This window comes from Lagopus muta, chromosome 7, assembly GCF_023343835.1.
Source record: "Lagopus muta isolate bLagMut1 chromosome 7, bLagMut1 primary, whole genome shotgun sequence".
Taxonomy (NCBI): Eukaryota; Metazoa; Chordata; class Aves; order Galliformes; family Phasianidae; genus Lagopus; species Lagopus muta.
In genome coordinates this window covers 47,461,385-47,486,232 of record NC_064439.1, presented here as the reverse complement: position 1 = coordinate 47,486,232, position 24,848 = coordinate 47,461,385, and the positions used below count along the sequence as shown (strand labels likewise).

Here is a 24,848-nt window from a genome sequence, read left to right as displayed (position 1 = left end):
TTATGGAGTGCCCAGGAGTTCAAGCACTTCTACATCAGCAGGAGCCAAAGGTCTGCTAACTCCCTGAATACCAGCTCCAGATAAAGTAGAGAACACTGACAGGTTTACCTGCAACCATGTCCCTGCCTGTCTCTAGAGGGCGTCTGGATTCACCCTGTGGCATCAGACCACGGGCTCTGGGATGTAAGGGATGCCTGGTGCTCCTCCAGCAGAGCTCTCTGAGACCAGCAGATCCCTCTGTGCGTGCCTGAGGGGCCTCCCGAAGAACTCCTTATGATGTCAGCCTGCAGCCAGCAGCACGGGCCCTTCATTTGCAGTACTTCTGTCTTATTCCTTACTTGTGCACTCTGAGGCTGGAAAAAGAAGGCATCTAAAAACATAGTTCCTATACATCCAGGCAAAAATTAGGTAAGGATGCAACAACAGAAATCCCTTGCTTTTTATAGAGAGAGACCATGCCACTAGCTGATAAAGACCTAATCCTTTTCCTCTTTTCTTTTTTCTTCCATGGAATAAAGTAAGAGAAAGCAATTCTGCTTTTTTTTTTTTTTTAATATTTATTATTTTTTTACACAATTGCACAGTGGCTGATCTCTAGTTGTACTGGGAGGTGTCTAATCATACGGCTCCTTGGCTCGCAGTGCACTGGCACAGTGCTGCAGAGTGTTCCAGGGAGGCAAGGAGTCTGGTACAGTAACATGGCAATGATCCGGGAAGGGAACTCCATGACACGTCCTTTCATCTGGCCTGGTTCCTTTGTAGGATCTCAATTCCCAGATTTCACTTCATACATTTCCAGACTAATAGAAAAGATCTCATGGGGAATTATTTTATTTTAAGTGACAATGAAAAAAATTCCAAAAAGTACTACTAATCCACAGTATCAAGTTCAGGTGACTTTAAAAGGGCAGAAAAATATCAGAGCTAGCTGTGACTGCCTGCCTGTGTTTTGCAAGGCATTTTCTGCACATCTGTGTGCTGAAATCACCGATTCTCTGACTATAGCATCTCTTATAGAGCAGTACCCTGTTCTGACCTGCAGTCCCAAGAGACAGCAAGCTAACTGCTTCTTTTATAGTTCTTACCAGTGGCCAATAATCCTGGCAACACAGGTAAAACCTTTTCCAGCCTGATCTCTCACCTTTGTGCAAGCGCATGAGAAGCAAGAACTGACCGGCTGTGAATTAAGCCATCTTGCTTTGCTGTCTGAAAGAAGTCAGTCCCAGAAAGAAAGAAAGCAAAAGCAGATGAAGAAAAATATTTACTTTTTATTATTATTATTATTCTACTGGGCACGATGTAAGTATCTTTAGTCACTGTACGTTAGGTAAAGATAACTTTAGAAGTATTAAAGTATACTAAACCATCCTGCACCAGTGACCAAGCTCTCGGGCAGGATATGTTCTCCTTGACTCCAGGAGGTCTGACTCAGCAGGGACTGAACCACTACTGTGGTGTTTCATTTGCAGTAGTGATATTTCATAGGCAATGTCCCTCCAAAGAGCCTGGTCAAGGCTGGAAGTCAGCCTGCCGCTCTGAGCTGGGGCTGAATGCTGATGGTGGAGGAAAGGGGAGGTGGAAAAGTGCTACGAGGTGATACAGCCTTTCCCTGACACACCTCCTTTTATCAGCACTCCTTTCTTCACAACATCTACCCCAGGATACACCCAGAGCTACTGCTGAAGCAGGACACTGTGTGCCCTCATATTTATTTTATTTAAAAGAGCTGGTACACTGATGCCAATGGTGAGACCCAGGAACTGCAAGAGTTACTTTCTCACATCTTTCTTCTGAAAATGTGATTTAAGTGCAACCTTTTCACGGCACGAACCTAATCTAACTCTCTGGCTTTCACCACATGGTGTCCCAAAAAAAGAACTCAAAATGTCCCTAGTCTCAATAACTAAAATCTCAAATACAAACACTCCTGAGTGAGAAGGTACTCACATTCAAATGCAGATTTAGGCTGAGCTAACTGCTGTGATGTTTGCTAGTTTTAGGTGAAGCTTGGCCCTTGTACGTACACAGCTTAAGCAGGAACAGAGAACCAAGCTCTAATATAGGCTGGTGGTGAAGTCCTGTGCTTCTGAATATGAAAAAGAAATGCCAAAGAACTGCCTTCCTAAGCCAGTGTTTACACGTTCTCTACGCAGCATAGAGCCATGACTGCCATCCGATTCCTTGTGAAATACATTTATGACTAACACAGCACAACCTTATCCTGAATCAAAAGGAGATAGGCAAAAACAACTGTATGTGTAAATACGTGTGCCTCGGTTTCCGAAAGACAGGTAAAATTGCTCACAGTTAAATGGATCCTTACTAAGATTCCAAGGCAGAAAAACACTTACAAACATTTGCTGTTTCTCATAAAAATATACCCTCCTGAATCGAAGCCTGAGTGAGGAGGTTTTTCAGCATTTCTTCCCTGAAATAGGCCAAAATGACGGCTACTGTCCGTGTGTCTGACTCTATTGGATGAGACAGCTTTATCCACCGACTGCAGGCATGTGTTTAGGACACACTTCTTCATTTTGTTTTTGTCTGTACTTCTCCAGCCACACTTTTCCTTCCTTTGGCCTGTCCATTCAGTCAGTGATGAAAGAAGTATCACACTGAGATGAAGGTAAGAATCGATCCATGTGATTCCCCGCTGCCCTTCTTCTCTTAGGCCTTCAGGACAGACAAAGTGGTTACTGGTAGCCAACGAGCAGATGTGGGAAACTGCTCATTATCTGTAATCCCAAGTTAAGTCAGGTACCTCAAACAGTACATCAGTACGTGCTCTCAGAGGCTGACAAAATTTGCCCCAAAGGAATATCACTTTCATTGATTCTTTCTCTCCTTTTACTAACTGCAAATGCACTATAAAATCAAGGGTTGAGTGAGTCTGCCTACTTCTGTTTCGAAACAAAAGCATTTTGCTATCGTTGCATTGTCCGTGATAAGCTCCAAATCCTAACAAATGGCAACTTGACTACAAATTCAACATTCTTACGCATACAATCTTCTACAGCGAGGGTAAAACGGACGTCAAGTTCTGTCTACCACCAATTGGAAAAATCTCTTGGGGAAAAAGAAAAACAATAAAAGGGAAATATTATCCAGTGAAGTATTATTACAATCTCATTTTCTTAGGTTCTTTTGCAACATCTTAATATTGTGATTTTGCAAGCTGAGGCGTAACAGCAAAGGGCAGTACCAGCTTTTGAAGATGACTCGTCTGTGTGCTCCACCTGTCCATAAAATTGAACCAATTGCATCAGAAAATCACCAGATTTTTTTTAAAACAAAACAACTTCCCAAAACAACAACAAATGCACACATACATGAACAAACAAAACTAGATCACACCCCAAAAACCAATGCCCCCACCCTAGAGCCCAGAGTCATTAGCTGTGAAATAGCCAGTGGGAGGAGGAGTGTTTTGGAAGTTGTTTAACGCCTTCCCCGGAAACTGGTCTTTGCAGAAGGAGCAGAACAGGAATGAAGAAGCTCGGCTAAAATGATGAAAGAAATGTGCAGTCTCTTTTTTTTTTTAGTATATTTTTACTCTTCTGTATCTGGAAAAAAAAAGAAAGAAAAAGAAAAGTGTCAAATGCTGCCTTTCTCCCCTTCATCCAAGGAATGGGTAATCTGGGGAAGAAAACGAAAGGTAACAGTTTAAACAGTCTCATTCACTCAAAGCAATGCAGTTTTCCTTAACTGCTGAAAAGGCCAAAATGTCTGGTGCAAAAAAAGCTACACTTCTTATTGATTTGACTGGAAATTCCATTCTGTTTTACACAAAGCAAAATCCATTGCTGTCTGGCTAATCCAGCAGAAATTAAACCTTTGGAACTACTGGAATCATGGAACAGAATTCAGCCTTCTTTGCCTTAGAGCTCTCCGATCACCCTTGTTCACTACCTATTTCAGTACTCTTTTGGTCATAAAAGTAACAATAACATACATATGGTTTGGACTGACAAAAAGAATGTGCTCCAAACACAAAGGTGCACTAGCTTTTAAAAAGCCCCTTTCTCTCAAACGGTCTGCAGTGAAAAGCAGAGCCTCACAGATGGATGCATATGTGAGAACTAACAAAGGATGTTCACATTACAGTCTGCCTGACTCCTCTGCAACTGAAAGCTAACTCAATACAGTAAGTGTAAAACCACATCACTGGTCAGATTATGATGGCCTGTGAATTTGGTTGTCACTTGTTGATCTCCAGAAGCCATTTGCCCAAGGTAGCAAGAAACAACATTGGTCTTTTTATTGCATTGTGGATAATAACAGTATCACCAACAGGAAATAATAAAGAACAAAAAAATTACAATACCTATTGGTGGAGCAAAGCCATATCTTTATTGAGAGTGACCAGCCCAAATAAGATCTAACAGGTTCATGAAGTCCAGGGACAAGGCCAAAAGCAGTAACAAGAAATGTTGTCAAAGCAGCACATTCACAACAGAAACAAAAATATCCCTATTCCTGGCAGGAGGAGCTTGTCAGACTTACCCTTAGCCATAGTGTAACAACAGGATGTCCTCCTCTACAAGGAACTTAGGACAAGTCAGGTATGTATGGGCAAGTTATTTATGAAATCATCTCTCACAACAGAGGTATGATCCAAAAATATGCAGGACTCACTTAGAAATTTGCCTTTGATAGATATTTAGAGATTTGACTTAGATAATTAAAATTCCTAACCTCTTCAGAAGCCCAAACCCAAATCATTTGAAGCTAGCAGAATGAAATCTGTGGGCAAATACTAGCAACTCCCTCAGCCTCAGAATTTGTCTGACTAACAGTACCTGGAATGCACGAATGTAGCTGATTTCTATATAGTTATGCATACCATGAATTAATTTCACAATGAACAGATTTCCTTGAGATAGAAATGTGGAAAATAAAATTTCTTCTTTATTTCTAATGAAAGAAGACAGTTTCTAATGGAAGAGGATACTATCCATCACTTCTTACGTGTCCCCCAGAAATCTTCTGGAAAAGCATCAAACAGGAACAAGAGTATTTCACTCTGTATCAACCAAACAAGTTCTCTGAATACGTGTGGCATTCTGCTTAGATACATTTATTCTGAACTACACTTTTAGCAGTGGAGTTGAAAGTGCGTTTGAAAAGATCTCTCAGGCAAGGAGATTCAATCCAAGGAGACATGAATTTACCTGCAAGGCTGCACAAGCCACAGAAAATGATGAGATCAGAATCTCTGCGTCCCTTTTAGAAAGCCAGTTTCTTTAGACTCTAAGAATATGGTTCTGGGTTTATTTCTTTAGGCAAAGGCAAAAGGAATCAACAAAACAAAGATGTGAGACTCTGCTACCAGACTGCGTTACGTCTGATGAATGAGTAGCAGTGGTTGCTGAATCATCTGAACCAGAGCTCCAAGTACCACTTAACCCTCCCTTCCATTCCTATGCCATCCATACTCTCCAGACTTTTAACCTCTCCCATCCCCTTTAATGAAACAGGGGAAAAATGTGATGTTTTTATGCAGACTAGAAGTTCCCTGTGGAGACCTGAGTCATACATTGTTTTCTGGCTCCTATTAGTCACATCATCAGCTTAAGTCAGAACATTCCAGTACAGCACTTGCTTTGAACTGTCTTTCTACTTGGTGGAGCAAATGCATTGGCTTCCTAGCTGAGTTTCCATTTGGATACAATATAGCTTCCCTAAGACTACCTTAACCTCAGATATGATTCAACCTCTTTTCCAATTCAGAACAACAAATCCAGTGCAAATATTAGGATATATTAATAGAGCTAATTGGAAGAGAAAAAGAACAAATATGCAGTGCAGAAGACTTGTAGTTCACTTGGCATGTGTTGAAATTCTTCATCTGAAATAGCCTCCTTTGAATGCACATCTCTGCCCTTCAGCATCGTCGTCAAATTTATTTTGTGTGTCAGGGTTGAGTACTGGCCCTCCCCTTGACCACAAACAGAAATGCCAGTGATTTCTACAGCCTTTCATGAGGTACCAGCACGCACTGCAAGGTTATGAAGTCCATCCCTGCTATCAGCTTCCAGTTAATACCAGGGAATTTTTAACATGTGTTCAATGGAATACAAATGCATATATTTACTACTTTACTACATAGCCTGTTGCACTGAAGTGAAAATATACTGCAGTTTGTCTTTTCCTTCACACAGAATTGCTCAGCGTATGCATATAGCAAGGAATCTGGATGCCAGTTTCGCACAACCTGTGACTCATCTCACACACGACCTCTCCTCCTTTTGTGATAAAACAAATGTTTTGGGGTCCAAGACCTTACCAGAACTAGCCCTTGTTGGCACTTATTATGCTCATCTAACACAAGCTTTCACAGTCTGCTACCCAGCTGGAGAACAGGAACAGACAGATCCTTGGAGGCACTCTGGTGGAGATGAGAGTTTAGACTGACTCAAAAACTACACCTGCTCTGCAATGAGTCAGGCTCCTTGCCGAGCCAACGTCACAGGCATTGCTCTGCTTGCATCAGCTGGAAGTCAGCAGCCAACCTCTCTCCACACGTCTTCTGAAGGGCCTGGCTCAGCCTTTCCAGCCAGGACCTGCCCTCTCCCTGCACCACAGAGTCATGGAATCGCTTGCACTGAAAGGCCCCTGAAAGACCACCTGGTTCCAACTCCCATCATTTTCTCCCAGGTCACCAGAACCAAAGGGCTGTCCAGCACAGCTAGGGACGATCCCACGTTCTCCACTGCAGGGCTGTGCTGCGAGGGCAAGGTCAAAGTATATGTGCTTCAATTGCATTTAAGAGAAAATGCTCTGATCTCCTCTCCTAAAAGCTGGATGCTACACGTAGGCTGTGTGGCAGTGGAACATGGAATAAGGTTTTAGGTTTTCTACACAGACTACCTAGCTTGCCTGGGAGAGCAACAAGACCAATACCAACGTCAATCACAAGTTTTTGAGGTTATTCTCAGTCCCCGTTTCCTCTTCTCAGGGATGCGTTTCTTCAGCATTACAAGCTATACTCATTAGTAAAGGATGCACAATGATACCACAGTCATCCAGGAGTGCACACTCCCTTTTTTTTTCCAAGCAGATGAAGGTAACCTTGCAGTTTATTGGTGAAAAAGAAGTATGCAGCATGTAAAAATCTCAACTTCTAAACATGAAACTGCATGAGCACTCCTGTAGGACAACAGAACTCTACCACACTGCCAAATAATGTTGCCCTTGAGGTACCACTATCCCAGGGCATTTCTGACTTTGGGTTTTAATATGCATCAAAATTAACCGTATTCACTTTTAATAAACTACCTATGTGAGTGACATTTCATGCTATTATGATACAAAATCATAAAAAAAAAAAAAAACAACCAAAAATTTCAGCATCTTTTTTTGTATTTTTTTTTAATATTTTGTTCTTTAAGGTTTAAAGAACAAAATAATCTTATTAAAATCAGATTCTCTCACTGCATCCCAGTAACTACAGTGCATGTGACACCAACTGCCTGTTTTATGTTCTAACACAAGCAGTGTATATCAGAGGGGTGTCACCTTCAGCAAAGTCGAATGGGCAAAATTGATGCACACAATAATTTTTTATCCTGAAAAGGAAGAGTTGTGGGAAGAGTGTAATAAAGGATAAATGAGAGACACTGAGAAGATCAGCAGGGAACAGTATTCACTGTTTCTCACAGCGCAGGTAGTGGGTTATCAAATGCAATTATCAAGCAGTAAATTTGAAACAAATAAAAAGATGTGATTTTTCATATAACACCTAAGCAAACCTTAAATTATGTTTCTTCAGAGTGCTGGGTATGTAAGAGTACTTAAAAGAGGACTCTAAAGAAAATTAAACAAAGTAATAGAAGAAAAATCCATCAGAGGCTATTCAAGATTTGTCCTCTGCATTAGATTCTGTGGAAGAAAAAAGGGTTTAGGTTTAAAGTGCTGCTCTCTTTTTATTATTTCTTCATTAAAGTCTCTGCTATGAAAGGTTGTAAAGTGCTTGACAGAGAGCTAAAGGGCATTCTGGACTGACCCAGCAAGGTTGTTTGAATATTCCTAGGTAAGACACTGCAGTGTTGGGAAGTAGCCTCTATGCTCACATATTAAAACAAAACAGAAGCCCATCAAAACAGATGTAAAAAAAATCATAGAATCACAGCATGGCCTGGGTTGCAAAGTACCACAGTGCTCATCCAGTTCCAACCCCCTGCTGTGTGCAGGTCACCAACCAGCAGCCCAGGCTGCCCAGAGCCACATCCAGCCTGGCCTTGAATGCCTGCAGGGATGGGGCATCCACAGCCTCCTTGGGCAACCTGTGCCAGTGCCTCACCACCTCATATCCAACCTAAACCTCCCCTGTCTCAGTTGACAACCATTCCCCTTGTCCTGTCACCATCCACCCTCATAAACAGCTGTTCCCCCTCCTGTTTATACACTCCCTTCAAATATTGGAAGTATGTAGAAAAATACTACATACATTTGAAAAACAAATAATTCAAGTGTTCAGATTTTAGAGGAAAATATAGAATTTCCCCATCATGTACAAGTTTACACCAATTATCACATTTCCACGAGGCACTTTCCTGATACAGGTTTTTCCAGACTTCCCAAATTTCAGAAAAAAAAAAAAAGAAAATTGGAATATACACACTTCTTACTTCTATTTCTCTGACTCTTCAAATGCAAAAAGCTTTAATCACAACTGATGAGCCCAGGTTTTCCAGTATAAGACTACTCCAAAGTTTGTTCTCCTCCCACATGCTGCTCAGTTCAAGCACTGGGTCAAATGACAACAGAAATGACAAAATTGTTGTATGTCAACTGATGCCATAAAACAATTACTGCAAAACAAGGAAGAGAAACAGCCTGAGTAAATGTGATTGAGATAATCCATAATCCAAAAGGTGGTTAACCTTAATACTACATAGAAAAGTGTTAATATTTGCAGCGGACGGGACAGATCTCTAAGCGATTTCCATGGGAACCTCCTGCCAGCATTGACTCCCTAATTTTACAAAGTTATCCCAACAAGCCTGGCTATTTATTGTTTCCCCTGCATGCTAACATGTGCTCAGTGGTACATGTTTCTGTCTGAAAAGTACTGTTAAAGCTACTCCTGAAGCAGAATAAAAGGATGATGTCCAAAATCTCTATTCTCTTGCTTCTTTTGAGTCAGAGATGAACGAGGCCTAAGAAACAAAGTTCATAAGATCAGTGAAATGAAGAAGAGATATGTGTTACAAGTTCATTCATCTGCATTGTCTGCCTTTTTAATAGACAAAAAATAATTATTTTTCCAAGGGAAACAGCCAAGTTTCTCTGTGGTGCCTGAGTCCTGTTTAAGGTAAAGAAATATAAATGCTTCTGGGAGAAAACTTGGAATACTTGTTTTGTAACTGAACTCAAGTACCATTACTGTAATTTAGCAGACATCCCAAGTGCTTAGCATTCTTGTTGCTGGGGGGGAAATGACATTAGCAAGGAAGGTGTTCTTATTTCTGAGTTTTGGCACACAGTTATCTCTAAATCATTCATGACTTCAAACAATTTCTAGTCGTGTTCACGTGGATCTTGCGCTTTATGTTTGACAGCTTGCATTATACTTGACCTGAAATCACAGCAGTGCTGGAAGAAAGAGATTTGTTTAGCTTTAATGTATGTTGAATGACTACTGGTACATTATAGAGATATTCAACTGCAGAGAAGAAAAAACAACAACAATACAACGGCCGCATTGGCAAAAGTTTGGTTGTGCCAAATACATTTGAATTTCCTGAGTAAAGCATGTGAGAAAGAAACTAGTCATGCATTATGCAAGGTGATCTACAGGAGTAGGTGTGAAAACTTACTCTATATTTGGTGATCAAACATAATTCAAAGTTCTGAACGCATCTGTGGTAAAAGCTAGATCACAGTTTTCCTACAGAGATGTTCTGTTGTGGATGCAAACTAAAACCTCAGCCAAAGATATGAATCAGAATTTTGTCATTAGCACTGAGCAAATAATGTCTTGTTTGAATGAGTGAACACACTAAAAAACTGGGGTAATACTCTGCTCTGGGTCAGGCACAAGTAATCACTTTTTTTCTGCCAAGGCAAAAAAAAACTATTGCTGAGGAGTGCTTTTTTGGTGGGAGGGAGGCAGAGATAAAATGAAAGGTCATCGTAGAATCATAGGTTTTCTACCACTAACTTTAATTTTTTTATTATTATTATTATTTTTTTTTGGTAGCATTTCCTTAAAGCTGGCCAGATACATGAAACCAGTTCAAAGGAAAAAATCTGATTTAGATTTCATCAATGTCTCTTCAGTTTTTGACAATGACTTATTCTTCATCACTTCAATTCCTAAATACTGTAGTCTGATTCAAAATTTCACTTTTCAACTAATGTCACATCCAGTTTTCCTTCTTCTGCATTTATTATTGCCTACAAGGGCTGGGTTTTGACATTAAGAATACCTAAACAGCAGTTCAGGAGCAGAGAAGAGAATGAAGCTAGCTATGCAGCAGTGAAATAATTAAAGGCAGTAAAGATTGCTTAGAGGGTATGAATCTCAGAAAACTAGCCAGTAAAGTGACTCTCCTCCCTGTCCAGCCACTGTCCTCTAAATGGGACAGATTCCTGGGCTGAGCAGCTCAAGGATATCCACCCTCAAGGACAGACCAGGCACACACAGCACAGGTCTGCAAACCACTCACCAAGCATTCAGCTGGCTGTCTATAGGGTGGAGTCTTTACATTCAGATTCCCACTGTGCTGACTTTTTATCTCTTCCAGCTTCTAATTAAACTACCTTGTCAGTGGCAGCATTGCACAGAGAAAAAGGAGGCCTGACTGCCACTGAGTTGAACATTAGCTGATGGAGGGAGGGAGCAAGGACTTCCCCCTTGCTGAAGTGAGACTTTCTATACATCACTGCACATGCACATTTTCCTAAATGGGATTAGAAGGGCCATAACACGGTAAGATCATAGCTCCACTCCCTGAAATGGCTGACGGTGCAAAAATCAAGGAGGAATGGGCACAACGTACTGCACAAGTTATGCATTACACCTCTAGTGTCATGGCTGTTATCCTTAGGGAGCTATCTCTAAGCAGAATTACATGCAAAGGACAAAAGGTAACCTCAAAATGTTCCCTGTGAAGTTAACTACTCAAAAAAAACCATTTAGGTACCTACACTCCATGTTTTACACCACGTAACTGGAATGAACATTCCATGTATTCACTTGAATCTGAAACCCAAACCAGATGCCACCTCTGAGTTATCAACTTTTCACATATCCACACTCTGTGATTTCATGTAAAGCAGAAGCAAAAATCAGCCAAGCTTTTGGATCAAGTCCTGAGGACTTCCTAAATACATAGCATGGTCTGAACTACAGTCTTAGAAAACAAGCCATAAAGGAGGCAGACAAAAGTCTCAATCAGGCACCTTCCATACGTTAGACAGTTGTTGAACTGGCAAAACCATCTGCACATTCTGACAGAGTAGCTCTCTGCTTCGTATTCCCCATGTTCTCACTGGGCATGCATGTCACGGAGATGTAATATTCCTGAGGTCAGGATGCTAACAGTGTGCTTTTCATTTATCATCAAAGATCACACCACTCCATGTTCTTCTATTTGATAGTAAAACTGCGTACTTTTCAGAGTACATCTCTCTGTGCGAATTCCGGCTTGCCTGAGGTGCTGGTTGTTTAATGAGCACACTCACATTTATAAAAAAGAACATTAAAATGATTTTAAAAGAACAGAAGCTTTTTTCTCCCCTTCAGTTATGCTATACTGTGCTACTATGGGCTTGTTGTTCATCAGAGATAAGTTATGGGGAAATGAATCTCCTTTTGGATAGGAAAATGTCCTCATGTTCTTCAGGCAAGCTTGTCCAGAGGGTATGAATACAATGCTTTCCAATTTCCAATGCAGGGCAATAACCTCTAATGTAATTCAGATAGCAGGCCATAAAAGAAGTAAGAAAAGGAAGGAAATTGTCTCTAGAAGTGGCCTTTAGCTATTGTAATTCCAATTTGCCACCACTACTGGATTCTGACATATAATATCAAAGCAATATCTTACAGAAGGAAGTCCAGCGTGTTTGCCTTACCAACTGAAATGGGCTTTTTGCTTCTGACAATAATGGAGAAATCAGCCTATCTTTTGGAATAGAAATAGAGAAGGCTCTGTTATTTACATGACTTTAAATTAACCATTTTTACCATCGTTTACCAAGATTTAGCAGAGGGTTGTTAGAGTTACGGTACTATGATTAGGTCATGGTTGGACTCAATGATCTTTAAGGTCTTTTCCAACCCGAGTGATTCTATGATTCTATGTTTCCATGGTTTTCCCTCTCTGAAGAATATAGAGGTGAATGTTGTTCCCTTATATGTTTGAGCAACCTCGGTTAGAACAGCACTAGCATCATGCAGATGATGCAAGCAAGATTTTGACAGAAGAAATCTAGTGTTCAGTGCAATGTATTGGTCTTACCTAGATCAACACACAAAATGCACGTCTGAAAACCATATCTGCAGAAGGCTGCAAAGACAGATCATCATAAAGCGGCTGAACAACTTTGTGAAAAGCTGCATTCTCCTCTATATTAACAGGGAAGAATTCTGTTAACTCAACTGTATCTGCAGTAAAAGTAGGGCCATCATCACAGCTCCACCACATCATCATTTAAAGTCCTCTCAAGAAAAGCACTCCTACACCAAAGACATTCCCAGATTGCAATGCTCTGTGCAAGCTACTCCATCACGAATGCTTCATTTTTGATTTTTTTTTTATCACATCTGTGATAGGAAGTGACAGAGCCCCTGTATTTTACCTTTCTAAACAGGGAATTTTGTACTTGCTGATTGTCAAGATAAAATAAGACCGAAAGGAGCTCTACACGTTGGCATGGTCAATGTATTGAACCCATAGGAAAGGATTTGAACTACTATTACGCAACAGTCTAGCCTGAAACAAAACAAAACACAAAAGAAGATAAAGTACTATTCTGTCTTCATGAGGCCCCATCTGGAGTACTGCATCCAGGTCTGAGGCCCCCAGTGTAGGAAAGATGTGGAGCTGTTGGAGTGAGTCCAGAGGAGGGCCATGAAGATGATCAGAGGGCTGGAGCACCTCCCATGCAAGGACAGGCTAAGGGAGCTGGGCTTGTTCAGCACAGAGAAGAAAAGGCTGAAAGGAGACCTCACTGCAGCCTGCCAGTATCTAGAAGGGGATTATAGAAAAGAGAGGAAGCAACTTCTTACAAAGGTAGACAGTAAGAGGACAAGGGAGAATGGTTTTAAGCTCAGGGAGGAAGGGTTTAGATTGCACGTCAGGGGGAAGTTCTTCACAGAGAAAGAGAGGTGAGGTGCTGGAACAGGCTTTCCAGAAAAGCTGTGGATGCTCCGTCCCTGGAGGTGTGCAAGGTGACGTTGGATGGGGCCCTGGGCACCTGATCTAGTTCCACATCTGGAGGTTGGTGGCCCTGCCTGTAGCAGGGGGGTTGCAACTTGATGATCCTTGGGATCACTTCCAACCCAAGCCATTCTATGACTCTGTGATAAAGGTCTAAATCCCTAGAATGCTTGTAATGTATGTACTCATCATAGAGACTGTACATGTGAACATGTGAAAAGATGCATACTGCCTTGCATTGTAATGTACTGTATTATTTGCTTTTGCACCGCACAGAGGCAAGTACTATTGAAATGTAGGGTAAGATCTGACCACGAGGTGGGAGTGTTGCTCATCATACACAGCCAGGGCATACAAGGCTTTCCCAGCACATATCAGCAGTTCAAGATACAAGCAGTAATACCCTATGTATTTCTGTGCTTCAAGAAGCAGATTTACTTTTTACCATGAGATAAGTTGCCAGGAAAACACACATAAATACACATAAACACACACAAACACACATAAACACAAACACACACAAATGAACCTGCAAATTTCTGTTATTTCCTAGCTGAAAAAGAGTAGCAGAATAAACTGTATTTTGGTGACTGGAACAGAGTTGCACTGAAAACTTAATATTGCAGACATTTTCCCTAGTAGGAAAAAGAAATGAAGCCATAACTTGTGAAAGTGCAACATGATGGAAAAAGTTTTCTCATTTATTCTAAGTATGTGAGTAGAAAAAATTGCAAAAATAAATGCTGTGAATGTATAAAAAAATTATTTCTGTGTGACTGCTTTAAAATTTCCATTCCATGTATTGAATAGTGACTATTTCACAGGGGAAAATCAGGTTTTCCAAAATGATTTAATAGCACTTTATCCCACAGGAAACATTTGATGATGCTGTTGGTGCTGATGATGTCAGATAGGACTGTGTCTTTACAAAGAAATGGCAGTCTCATATCTCTTCTCTCGAAGCTGAAGATAAGGGCAGCACTGAGTAACAACTAAATGTCCCACAGAACAAATAAAAAGCCAGTAACAGGGAGATTACATGACAATGAGGATGCTATCCTGTGTTTAAGAAACTCAAACAAGATTTTGAAGCATTTAATACTGCATTCTAAGGCACAACTGCAGCTTGCACAGGTGTCCTCAAACTATTTAAACTAGCAGGCTGTGGTACCAATAGATTCAGCTGTGTGAAGCTCTGGCTAGATGCATTTATAGCTTCCCAGTGGCTTACAGAGCTTGATCCCTATTTCTGGAGGCATGCACACCAATCTGTGGGTAGCATAAAGGTAGCAGTGACACATGTTGCACCTGTGACTACAGCGCAGGCAAGCCACTTAATGTCTTTGTGTCCACATAGGATGGTTATTCGTATTTCCTTGACCACCTGGTTCACCATGAAGTACAAGGATGATTAGAAATGCTTTAGCACTTACATATTCCAATTAGAACACATTACAGTAACATCTTGTATGTGCTCAAAAAGTACAATGGGCAAGATCATGTAAAGATTCCTGTAGTTACACTGCAGCTTTTTTCTCACAGCAGGACAGAACAGCAGACTGACCTCAGCTTGGGTGCAGGGCTCTAGCTGATGCTAATGGGAGGCCAAAAGAAAGCCAAAGCCTGCATGGGGTGTGATGAATCTGCACAAACGAGCACCTATTTCACACAAATACACCCCACTTGCAGACTAAGAGGCTGTGAAACCCAAGCACCAGGCCTGATGCTACTAAAACCTGGGCTGATATTCACTCGAAAGCAATCTAGAAGTGGTGAGAAAATTCCAGTGCTGTAACCTGAGTCTTTCCAACTCCTCTGCTTTTTTCCCAGTCTATGAAGGACCATGTCCCAGCAGATGAGAAACCATATGTTTGGGTACATAGTTCAGTAGTCTACAAACAGCAACGTACTACTTGTGGGCAAGATTCATTTTGCTGCATCCCTTACATGGCTGGTAAGGAGATTTGCTCAGGACTGAGCAATGGACAGAAGGGGTCATGCAGTATTTCTCAAAACACAAGTGCCCAATATCCCAATACTTTCCTAGGGCTTGTCTTTCACAGATATTCCCTATTTCTGTTAGTGACATCATTAGTCACAATCTCTCTCTACAGCATTTGAATGAAAAACATGGAGCCCATAAATTGTTTTTGCTTGGTTACAGTTCCTTATTCACTGTAATCAGCTGATCTCATGGCACTGGTCTTTTCCTTAAGGGGTTGAGCAGAACACATCCTTGCAGAAGAACAAACAGATTATATAGCTAACAGTACTCCAAAACTAGCAAGTTGGAAGTAAACAAATTTACTACCATACTTTTAAGTCAGCATGAAACATTCACCTCTTTGTCTTACAGCCTGATTAAATAGGTGTCCCTACTCTTTCCAAGAGACTGCGACTGCAAGCTTTCAAAGGTGACCTTGTCCTCAAGTTTAGGGGTTCCCAAGCCTACTCTCATGGTTGGTTTGATGTCCCTGCATCTGCTAAGAAAAGCCCCAACCTTTCTGCATCTGCCCATCCTGCCAGGGGAGCAGTCCTACACAGCCACTGTTCTGCCATCACCAACTGCAGTGTGGAGAGAAGCCATTCCTCCTACTAATCCTTGTGAAGCCATTACAGCTACATAAGACATGCACGTATTCATAAATGCCTGCAGAGCCAGGCAGCTAATTGAATATTTGCTCTTTATTTCTGCATACTGTGTAAAGAGTTATGAATGGTACTCATTCACGACTCTTCCTGACACTTATCTGAAGTGTATAAATAAGTGTATAAATATTCCAACAAATAATTGATTTTTCCTGAACAATCATTGCTAACAGAGCTCTGTATAAACTACATATTTGTGTGTCTGAAATTAATACATGTGATTATAGATGAATTGCTTTACTTTTTTCTTTTCTTTTCGCTAAGGATAACATTATCTTCTTATTTGTCACTTTTCTGCAAGAGTAAGAACACGAAGTAATTTCTTACAAGGTAACAGTAAAAGCAAACAGCATCCTTCTCAACTGCAGCACTTAAAACAAGGTTGCCTTTCTTGATCATTAAAACACAATACTGCACTACTTATATTTAGGAATATTTCAATGGATTTAATCAAGACATACAAAGGAAATCTTAGCTGTAGCATTTGTTTCCATTTATTCTGCTATGCAGTATTTAAGCAATCAGTTCTGGGGTGATGTGGAGTCAGATACTATCTCGTAGCCTTTTGCTGCACAGCTGAGAAGCAGAAGAGCACACATGCCACATCTCTTATAGGCGTTTTTCTGCTTTGCTGATGCTACTAAAACATCTGTGAAAATTTACAATAGGCTCAGGGCTGTATGAAATTATTTCTAGGTGTTCAAGAAACTGTCATACAACTTGGGATTGTTTCAGTTCAAAAGTGTTTTAGCAATATCCCTTTTCTAGAGTGTCCTTAACAGCGCTTCTGTGCTGATGTGCCTACTCTGCTTGCTTCCTTCCCATACCTGTGGTTCAACAGCACTTGGCAAATTCCACCTCAGAGCATTAAGTCAAGAAACCTTTGTGGTTGGATAGACATAGTGTGATGTGCAACCAGAAAAAAGGAGATGCATCTTGTTCAGGGTTTTGCTTAGATTTGTGTTTTGCACCTCCATACAGTTGATACTGAGAGCAGAATTTGGCTCAAAGAAACTCAGAAGGATAGAACCTTACAAACCCATGTTTCGTATTAAGCAGTTCAAACAATCCAGGATTTTTCTTATGGATGGTGCACAAAAATTGTTCAAGAAGACAAAGAAGATGGTTTACCAACAGAAAAATTAAGTGGCATTAGACATTACGTGAAAGAGATGATTTTCCCCCAGAATACCCCTAATGGCTTCTGTCATATCTAATGACTGTTTCTGTTAAATGTTTTTCAGGTGACCACACAATTTTTTTTAATCATAAAATATGGATGCTTATAAAACAATAGATTGCATATAGAAATGAGTGACAAAACAAAACAGTAAGTCCTTACCATCTGTTTTCTTTGATTCATTTCCCACACTAGATTGATCTTTTTTGTCTGCCATACTGTCTTCCTTTATTTCACCTAGAATGAAGAAATAAGGGATACTATGAGCATTATAATTCAAACTGCAGTGTATTAATGCCTGTAACCCCATCAAATGTCAACATCCAAGAAAGATTTTCCTTAAGAGGAAATATTCAGATTCACAGTGACCTAGGATTAGATCATATAATGCATATAATTAGGTCAGAACAATGCAACACTCAGTGTTTATCTGACTCCAACAGAAAACCAAGCTTCACAATTTACTTTCAAATTCATTCTGCTAACACCCCTTTAAGTGCCCATGCAAACTCATGCTCCTCCTCACTGCACATGCACCATTAAAACCTGAACACTACCTTCATCTCAAAATCAAGACTCTAAAAAATGTATGCTTTTAAAAGACTGAGTTAAGATCCTGTGAGGCTCTGTCACAGGTCTCTGCATTAAAGAACCAGTTTAGATATCCTAAAAAGTCCTGCCTCATTGGATCATCCTTTCTCTTACCAGCTTTACTTATCCACAAATCATTTATGCTGGTCTGCGTACACTGATATCAAGAAGCAGACAAGCATCCTAGCATTGATCACTGGATTTCGAGTCTATACAGCAAACCAGGAAGACAAGGTCTTTAGGAGTACACCAGTCGATGCAGAACAAAAATGGGAATTAGTGCTGGAGTATATTTTAAGAAGCCAGAAAGGGTAACTGGGGTCCTTCTTATTCTCTGTCCTCTATCAGTCGCACAGCAGAGCACAACAGACCTTCCCAGACCATCTCCCCACTGAAAAGAATGTTCTGTTGCCAAATGCCACTATGAACTAAAATTTACTTCAAGGGATAGATACAGTAGAATAGGGCTCATTCAGCAACAAAGGAGGTCTCCTTCCTGCAGATGTCCAGAGATGTCCAGAGAAGTCCAATGGCAGCCTGTACAGATAGGAGCAGGCATCTCTTCCTTCACCCAAAAGAGAGCAGCAGGGAATTTGTAAGCCACGTCTCAACATGAAAAAAACCCTGTATTAAATCTCACTTCAGAATGTTGTAAATTCGAAGTACATGGCTGTATAAAAGCAACGCTTATTCCAGCTGTATTACTGTTTTTTGCTACTATTACCACTTCCTAGCCTTTGGATCGAGAACTTAGGGATTGCTATGATAGAGAGGAACAAATCTGCCTTCAAAACAGTTACTGTCAATGAGTATTTATTTTTGAAACAGCTCAAAAAAGTGAAAATGTAGAGAAACGAGGCCCGCCTCTTCTAAACTGTGCCCTAACCACTGGAACAACTGTTGTTCTTGGATGACAAAAGATTGGTTTCTCCCTCTCTAATTAATATTCCTGTAATAGAAAAGTGGTTTTGAAATCTTAAAACATTTAGCAAGATGGAAAAAACATGTCCTGTTTTGTTCTCATTTAGAACCAAAACTTCCATGGTTTTCTTATTAAGGCCATTGTGTAGGTGAGAAAAAAATGAAAACAAGACATGAGACAGACAGCAACTTCCTCAGCTTATTATATACTGCCATTAATTCGGGCTTCTTTGGAAAGTCCAATCTGAAGAGAGATATGAGCAGCTCCAGGTACTCCAGGTAGGACTGAGGTGTCTGCTTGAAAAAGATGATCTCTACAAGGACACTGTATTCAAGATGAAATGAAAATGTACCCAGCAAGGCACAGAAGGCTTCTTACATTCCCACTGCATAAATGAGGGACTTGACCCTAAGTGCGTGCAGGCAAAGATGATGGGCATGCACACACACTTTATTTCCCAGTTTGACATCTCTGAGAAAGCACAAGGGAAGTGAGCAGGGAGTGAGAGGTGAGAGAGACTTCCAGCTCCTCTGACAACACAATTTTTAACTTTCATTGAATATCTTCTTATGAATAGGAGACTGCTGGGTATTGTGATATCTACCATGCCATACTGCCAGTAGCAGAGCAGTGATCATGATCATAATGATCTTTCTGAAAGAGATGACAAAGGCAAAGGCAGATATCTCATGACGAGGTATTAACAGATGTAAAATAAAGGAAACTGCATGAACCCAGATACATGAATGTTAGATTTCATCAGTCTCCAAAGATTCTGCAGAGAATGTAATTCATTAGGGCCTTCTCCCATAAATTAAAGAGCAGAATTTCTTGCCCTAAGGAAGACACTAATTTGCAGAAATCATTATAATTCCTTCCAAAGCACTTCAGACACCTGCAGCAGAGAGACATTGCAGAAAAAGGTACGGTGAAAATCACCAGAGCATACTTAGCCCTTATGTTGTTAGAAGCCTGTAAAATAAAGGATTTCAGGAGCAAAATCTGCTGCAGTCTAACTGGGATTTCACATCGCCAACCTTCTTGTTTCTTTGTGGGGCCCACAAACACTGCTGGAAGAAAAATCCCATGTGTAACAGCATGACAACTTGGATCTATCTAGTCCTTCCAATCTAAAAACATCTAATGACAAAAGAATCACTGGGGAAGGCCTGCATCCAGTCATACCAGGAGTACTTCAAACAGAATTCTTGCCTCAGCTGCCATCTAAGTCCACTGCCTTAGCCCCGGAATTTCAATATCTGTACAATTACTCATTTTTTCCTAAGAGGATGCTTCAGAATCTCAGTGTTTTGCTGGTTTTGAACTGGCTGACGTTACCAAGATGATGAGAAATCACATGAGGCTGTACTGTCATTTCTTGCTAATGACTTAGAGGAGCAAGGCTGGCGAGGGAATAACAGTGAAACGGCCAATAGCCAACTGATCTGTTCTCAGGGACAGAATCAAATAAGACAACAAAGTCCTGGGAGTGCAAGTGAAAAGTCCTACTGTCCAGATTATCTTTTCTTCAATCTTGCCAGTTGGAGAAAAGAGGAAAGCCAGAAATAGGCATGTAATACGTATCAACTGCTGGCTATGTGGCTGGTGCTAGCTCAAGGTTTTTATGGTTTGGTTTTTATGAGACTCCCTGTGAAGAATAGGACCTGTTAGGGAGGGATGGGATCCACCTGTCTAGAAGAGGCAGGTTTGGCAGAGTTTGGCAGCAGGCTGGCCAAACTAGTGAAGCAGGCTTTAAAATGAAGGACTTGGGGAGTGGGGTTCAAGTGCTCCATTGCAACCAACTGGGAAATAAGCCAGGCCAACCAGAACAGTGACAAATGTTCCTTAGCTGCCTCCTATGACATAAGCCAGAAGGTCAGTCACCTCCAGAGTGTGTATAACTATAGGGGATTCTTTTGCATCCCTCTAGGGAAACCTGCATCCTCTGCTCCCTTTTCTCCTTGTTTACAAATACCTACAGGACTGGAAGCAAGTTGATGGGCCAGGCTCTTTTCAGCAGCGCCCAGCAACAGGACAAGGGGCAGCTGGCACTTAACTGGAACATAGCATAAACATGAACACTGGAACACAGTATAAACATGAGGAAAAACTTGTTTTCTTTGAGGGTGACAGAGCACTGGAACAATCTGCCCAGAGAGGCTGCAGAGTCTCCCTGTCTGGAGGTATTCAGAACTCACCTGCACATCTTCCCATGGGACTTCCCATAGGGAACTTGCTTTAGCAGGTGATTTGGAGTTGATGATCTACAGAGGTTCCTTCCAACCCCTACAATTTCGTGATTCTGTGATTCCTAGGTCTAATAACTTATTTTAATGTGGTATGCGATTTTCAATTCAGTTCTTTTTCCACCTTTTCTAAGTGCAAAATATAATTATTTTAACTCACTCACAGTTTTTTGACAATAAATCTTTAAGAAAAGGCTCATGTTTGCCATAATAAAACAGAACAAATGTAGTATAAATAAAATAACTCTTAAAAGCAGCGGAGAAGGGAAAAAGCTGCAGTCCTAAAACATATTTACATTTGAGAATCAGTTCAAAGATACCTTAAATTGGCCTTTGAAAGTGTTTATATCTTCAGCATCTCCTCTTCTGACTAACCAGTGAATCAGTGAAGTTGTTCACTGAACCACAATAGTTTGTTTCAGCTTTGAAGTGTACATCAAAACAAGCTGATTCATTTCCATGAGAAGAGTCTTATTGCCCTTTGCCAAAAGCGTGAAGCAGACATTATGAGCTCCATCTCTTACAAAACAATAATACTTGGAAGTACCAATGCCGAATTCTAGGAAAAGGTTCTGCACCCAGGACAACTTTTGTCACAACATCAACTGCTCCCATCCCATTACTGAGATGAAATGCCACGTTTAGGGTGGCATTCACCTTTCAGTGGAAGGAGAGAACTTACCATTCTGGACATGTTTCTCTTCCTTTGATGTGTGATGAGAATCCATTCCCTTATCTGTCCTAGGAACGCTTTTTGCTTGAGAGGCTTCGTGTCTGGTCACTCCAGTTTGCCCAGTCCCATTTACATGGGAATTTTCACTGGAATCTGAACTTTTGTTTTCCCCAGGATTTGGTTCTTTGCTGTTCTCCGTCTTTGCTGCTGTGGCATCTTCAGTTGGCTTCTCATCCTTTTCATCTGTTTTCTTTTCATCTGTTCCCTGATGAACACTTTCCTCTGCTTCTTTCTTAGCTTTTTCTTCTGCATCCTCAGCAAAGAGAGAAGCAAAACATGAAAAGAAATGATGATTATCAGTCAATTTTGCAAGAAATACAATTCACACATGTAAATACTTCAGCTTTTAACGTGCAGACAGGTGTTACTTAGATAAGTGTAGGAACTGACTTGACAAGGGAAAAAGAGCACAGGAGAACATTTAAGAAAGTACTCTGAAAAAAAATACCCTGTGTTGGCCTACATCATATGTACATGTATATTTTTAACCATATGAGGTTCCCTTCTGAAAATGCAGCTCTTCAGAAAATTTAAGAGGTAAATTAAAAAGAGATATTAGCTCTGTAAGTATGTCTTTAGGGGTACAGGGGTTATCTTCATTCCTGATATACAGGAGTCAGTCAAATCACCTTTAGTTTACCCTATGTTGCACCACATAATCCTAAACACTTTGAAAGTCTTGGTTCTTTGAAAATCCATTTTTCCCCCTTATCCAAGTTGCTTTCAATTCCAGCTTCCTTATCTCTTCATTTCAGTAGAAACTTACTGCTATAATTTCTTCACATCTCTGTCCCTTCTTACCAGACTAATACGTTACTATCAGTACCTGCTCTTCCATTCCCAAAAGGGGAACGTGTCCCAGAACACAACTACATCCCTTAATCATAGAATCATTTAATGTAGTGCTCGAGCTAAAAAACCTATGTGCAGGCAGAAACTCCGTAATTTTCTCCTCTTTTCTATGATCAGAAAAGAATTAACGTGCAAAAGCAACTGAATAACTCAGCCCACACTCAATTTAGAGCCTTATTGAGCTTCAGGACATATCTGTATCCGTACTGACTTTAAGCATTCAGAAGTGACTGCACTGTGCTGCCTAGTATATCTCATTCTGCCTCCCTACAGGTTTTCTAGGTCTGCAATATCACAGCCCACCCATCCATCACCCTGTTGTGGATAACCAATTGTACTCTAATTGAGATAGGAATCACAAAGAGATGTATTTCCTGGTTTCTGAGACATTTTGTAAGCTGATAAGTAGACAAGCATATCCTGCAAATCAAAGAATAGAGTCCAATTAGTCCAATGGAATTAATCTTGACACCTATAGGGAAGATGTTTTGGCCCCTACAGGAGCAGCAGCTTAGCCAGAGAGCAAAAATCACAAAAAAAAAAAACCAATGGTGTCTCCTCAAGTACTTCTTATGAGTGAACCAGAAGCGGTTTTGAGAACAATGTACCAATGGGTTACAGGAGAGAAAGGTGAAAGCTCTCTGTGTAAGAAATGTCAATTTGTGTTTCCTTGTCAGCAGCTAGCTCAAGTTAATTACTTTTTAAATGAATAAATTACGGCTCACATGAAAATATAATTAAATTAGATATGTGCTTCCCTGGCTTTACTAATCGCTCTTGAAATCAGCGGCAGCTCACATAGACAGCTTTCTGGGAGTCTGATGGTATTCAGCTCCCTTTATTCTGAGGATCTGAAAAGAAACCAAAATGCTGCACTCTGCACCCAAACAAGAGAAGAGATTCAGCTCAGGAAACTAGGGCTTGCTACAGCACTGCTGGATTAGCACCTCCATGAGCTTCCCTGCACCATTAGACAGGCTTTTCAATTAGAGAGGACAGATCTGCTTTGGCAAATAGAGAACTAAGCCAAGTCTTCCATTGGTCATAAAGCCCAAACTGCATAATGTATTACAATCAAACTCCTTCCATTTATATGAAATACAACAGCTCCATTAAATAATGGGTTTAGTAACGAGCATTCAGCTCAAAGGAGACACTGTATCACAGTTTCATGAAGAAATAAATGTAATCAAATTCTGACTTTGTTTTCTCCAAACACATCTAAATGACTCTAAGGCACTTTCAGTTGTATGACATTTTGGATGCCTGGTCTGCTTCCAAGCTCACAATCAATGCAGACTTTATATTCTGCAGTCCTGCACAGATTTGTGATATCATGAGCAGAAGCAGCAAACTTCCTATATTCTCATCCAAGGTATCACTGCAAATATGAAGCCAGACATGGATCCAGAATACCATGGCCTTTTCAGCTGACATATCATTCCTATCTCTTTCAATCTTAACAGTAAACAATTGATAACACGTCTCCCAAAATCCTGCTGTTTTTGCACACGCTCTGAGTCTGACTCATGACCTTCGGGGGCTTCCCTTAGAATTCCTTTTTGTCCTCCTATTGTCCAAATCCTCTCTGTTATCTACGCTTACATCACACAGAAGCATGTAAGGTACAGATGAGTCATAATATTCCTATCTTTCTGAATTCAGTGTAAGCTGTTGACCTAGAGAAGCAGGTTCTTTCAAACTAGCAGTGCTTACTTGGAGAATAATTTGATTGAAGATGAGTTTGAAGTAGAAGAGGTCAAAAGAATTTTTATTCTTTCACTAAGAAGCCTGGATGTTACCTTTGGTGGCTTGTGCTTTCCATTTCTCCCGGTTCTGCTGCACCACCTCAGTCCAGGTGGCTTTAAAACATTTGAAGTCCACAGTGAGTATGGAGCAGTTGAGTGAGGCACTTCCTTCTGACCCAGTGCTCTTGACACTTGATCTCTTAACTTCAGAGGGACTGATGCTATTCAGACTGGGACACAAGATCACAAAACGTAACAGAAATCAGTGCACCCTAACACAGCTATGAAATTATTACTCTAAATCTAGATAACACCCAAAGAAAAAGAAAGATAAGCTTGAATCCTCCACAATTCCCTCCCTCCCTTTAGCCCCACGGCAATCAATGTTAAAGCAAGCAGCACAATCTGAGCCAGCATTAGAAATAATGGACTCTCCCTGATGGTGGATAGACATGCTTCCTTACAAAGAGAACCACACAAAGTGGTTCTTTGCTGTGCATCTCCGCTCCCTAAACATCAAATGGAGAGTCAGAAAAACC

General features: G+C 40.7%; 1 protein-coding gene across 9 annotated transcripts in view; it reads right to left on the bottom strand.

The window, feature by feature from the left end:
* Nucleotides 1–24,848, bottom strand: part of LOC125695811 (dual specificity Calcium/calmodulin-dependent 3',5'-cyclic nucleotide phosphodiesterase 1C-like) — a 305,234-nt gene that overhangs the window by 16,203 nt on the left and 264,183 nt on the right. For 8 of the 9 annotated variants that reach the window (XM_048950766.1, XM_048950772.1, XM_048950774.1 and 5 more), the window contains 4 exons: nucleotides 24,364–24,539; nucleotides 21,659–21,955; nucleotides 17,380–17,454; nucleotides 538–3,563 (listed from right to left, as the gene is read on the bottom strand). In XM_048950766.1, coding sequence (XP_048806723.1) covers nucleotides 3,550–3,563; nucleotides 17,380–17,454; nucleotides 21,659–21,955; nucleotides 24,364–24,539 — 562 coding nt within the window. In that variant the 3' untranslated portion in view covers nucleotides 538–3,549. Of the gene's footprint in view, nucleotides 1–537; nucleotides 3,564–17,379; nucleotides 17,455–21,658; nucleotides 21,956–24,363; nucleotides 24,540–24,848 lie in introns of those variants that run through there. The other variant, XM_048950775.1, reaches the window with a different exon arrangement.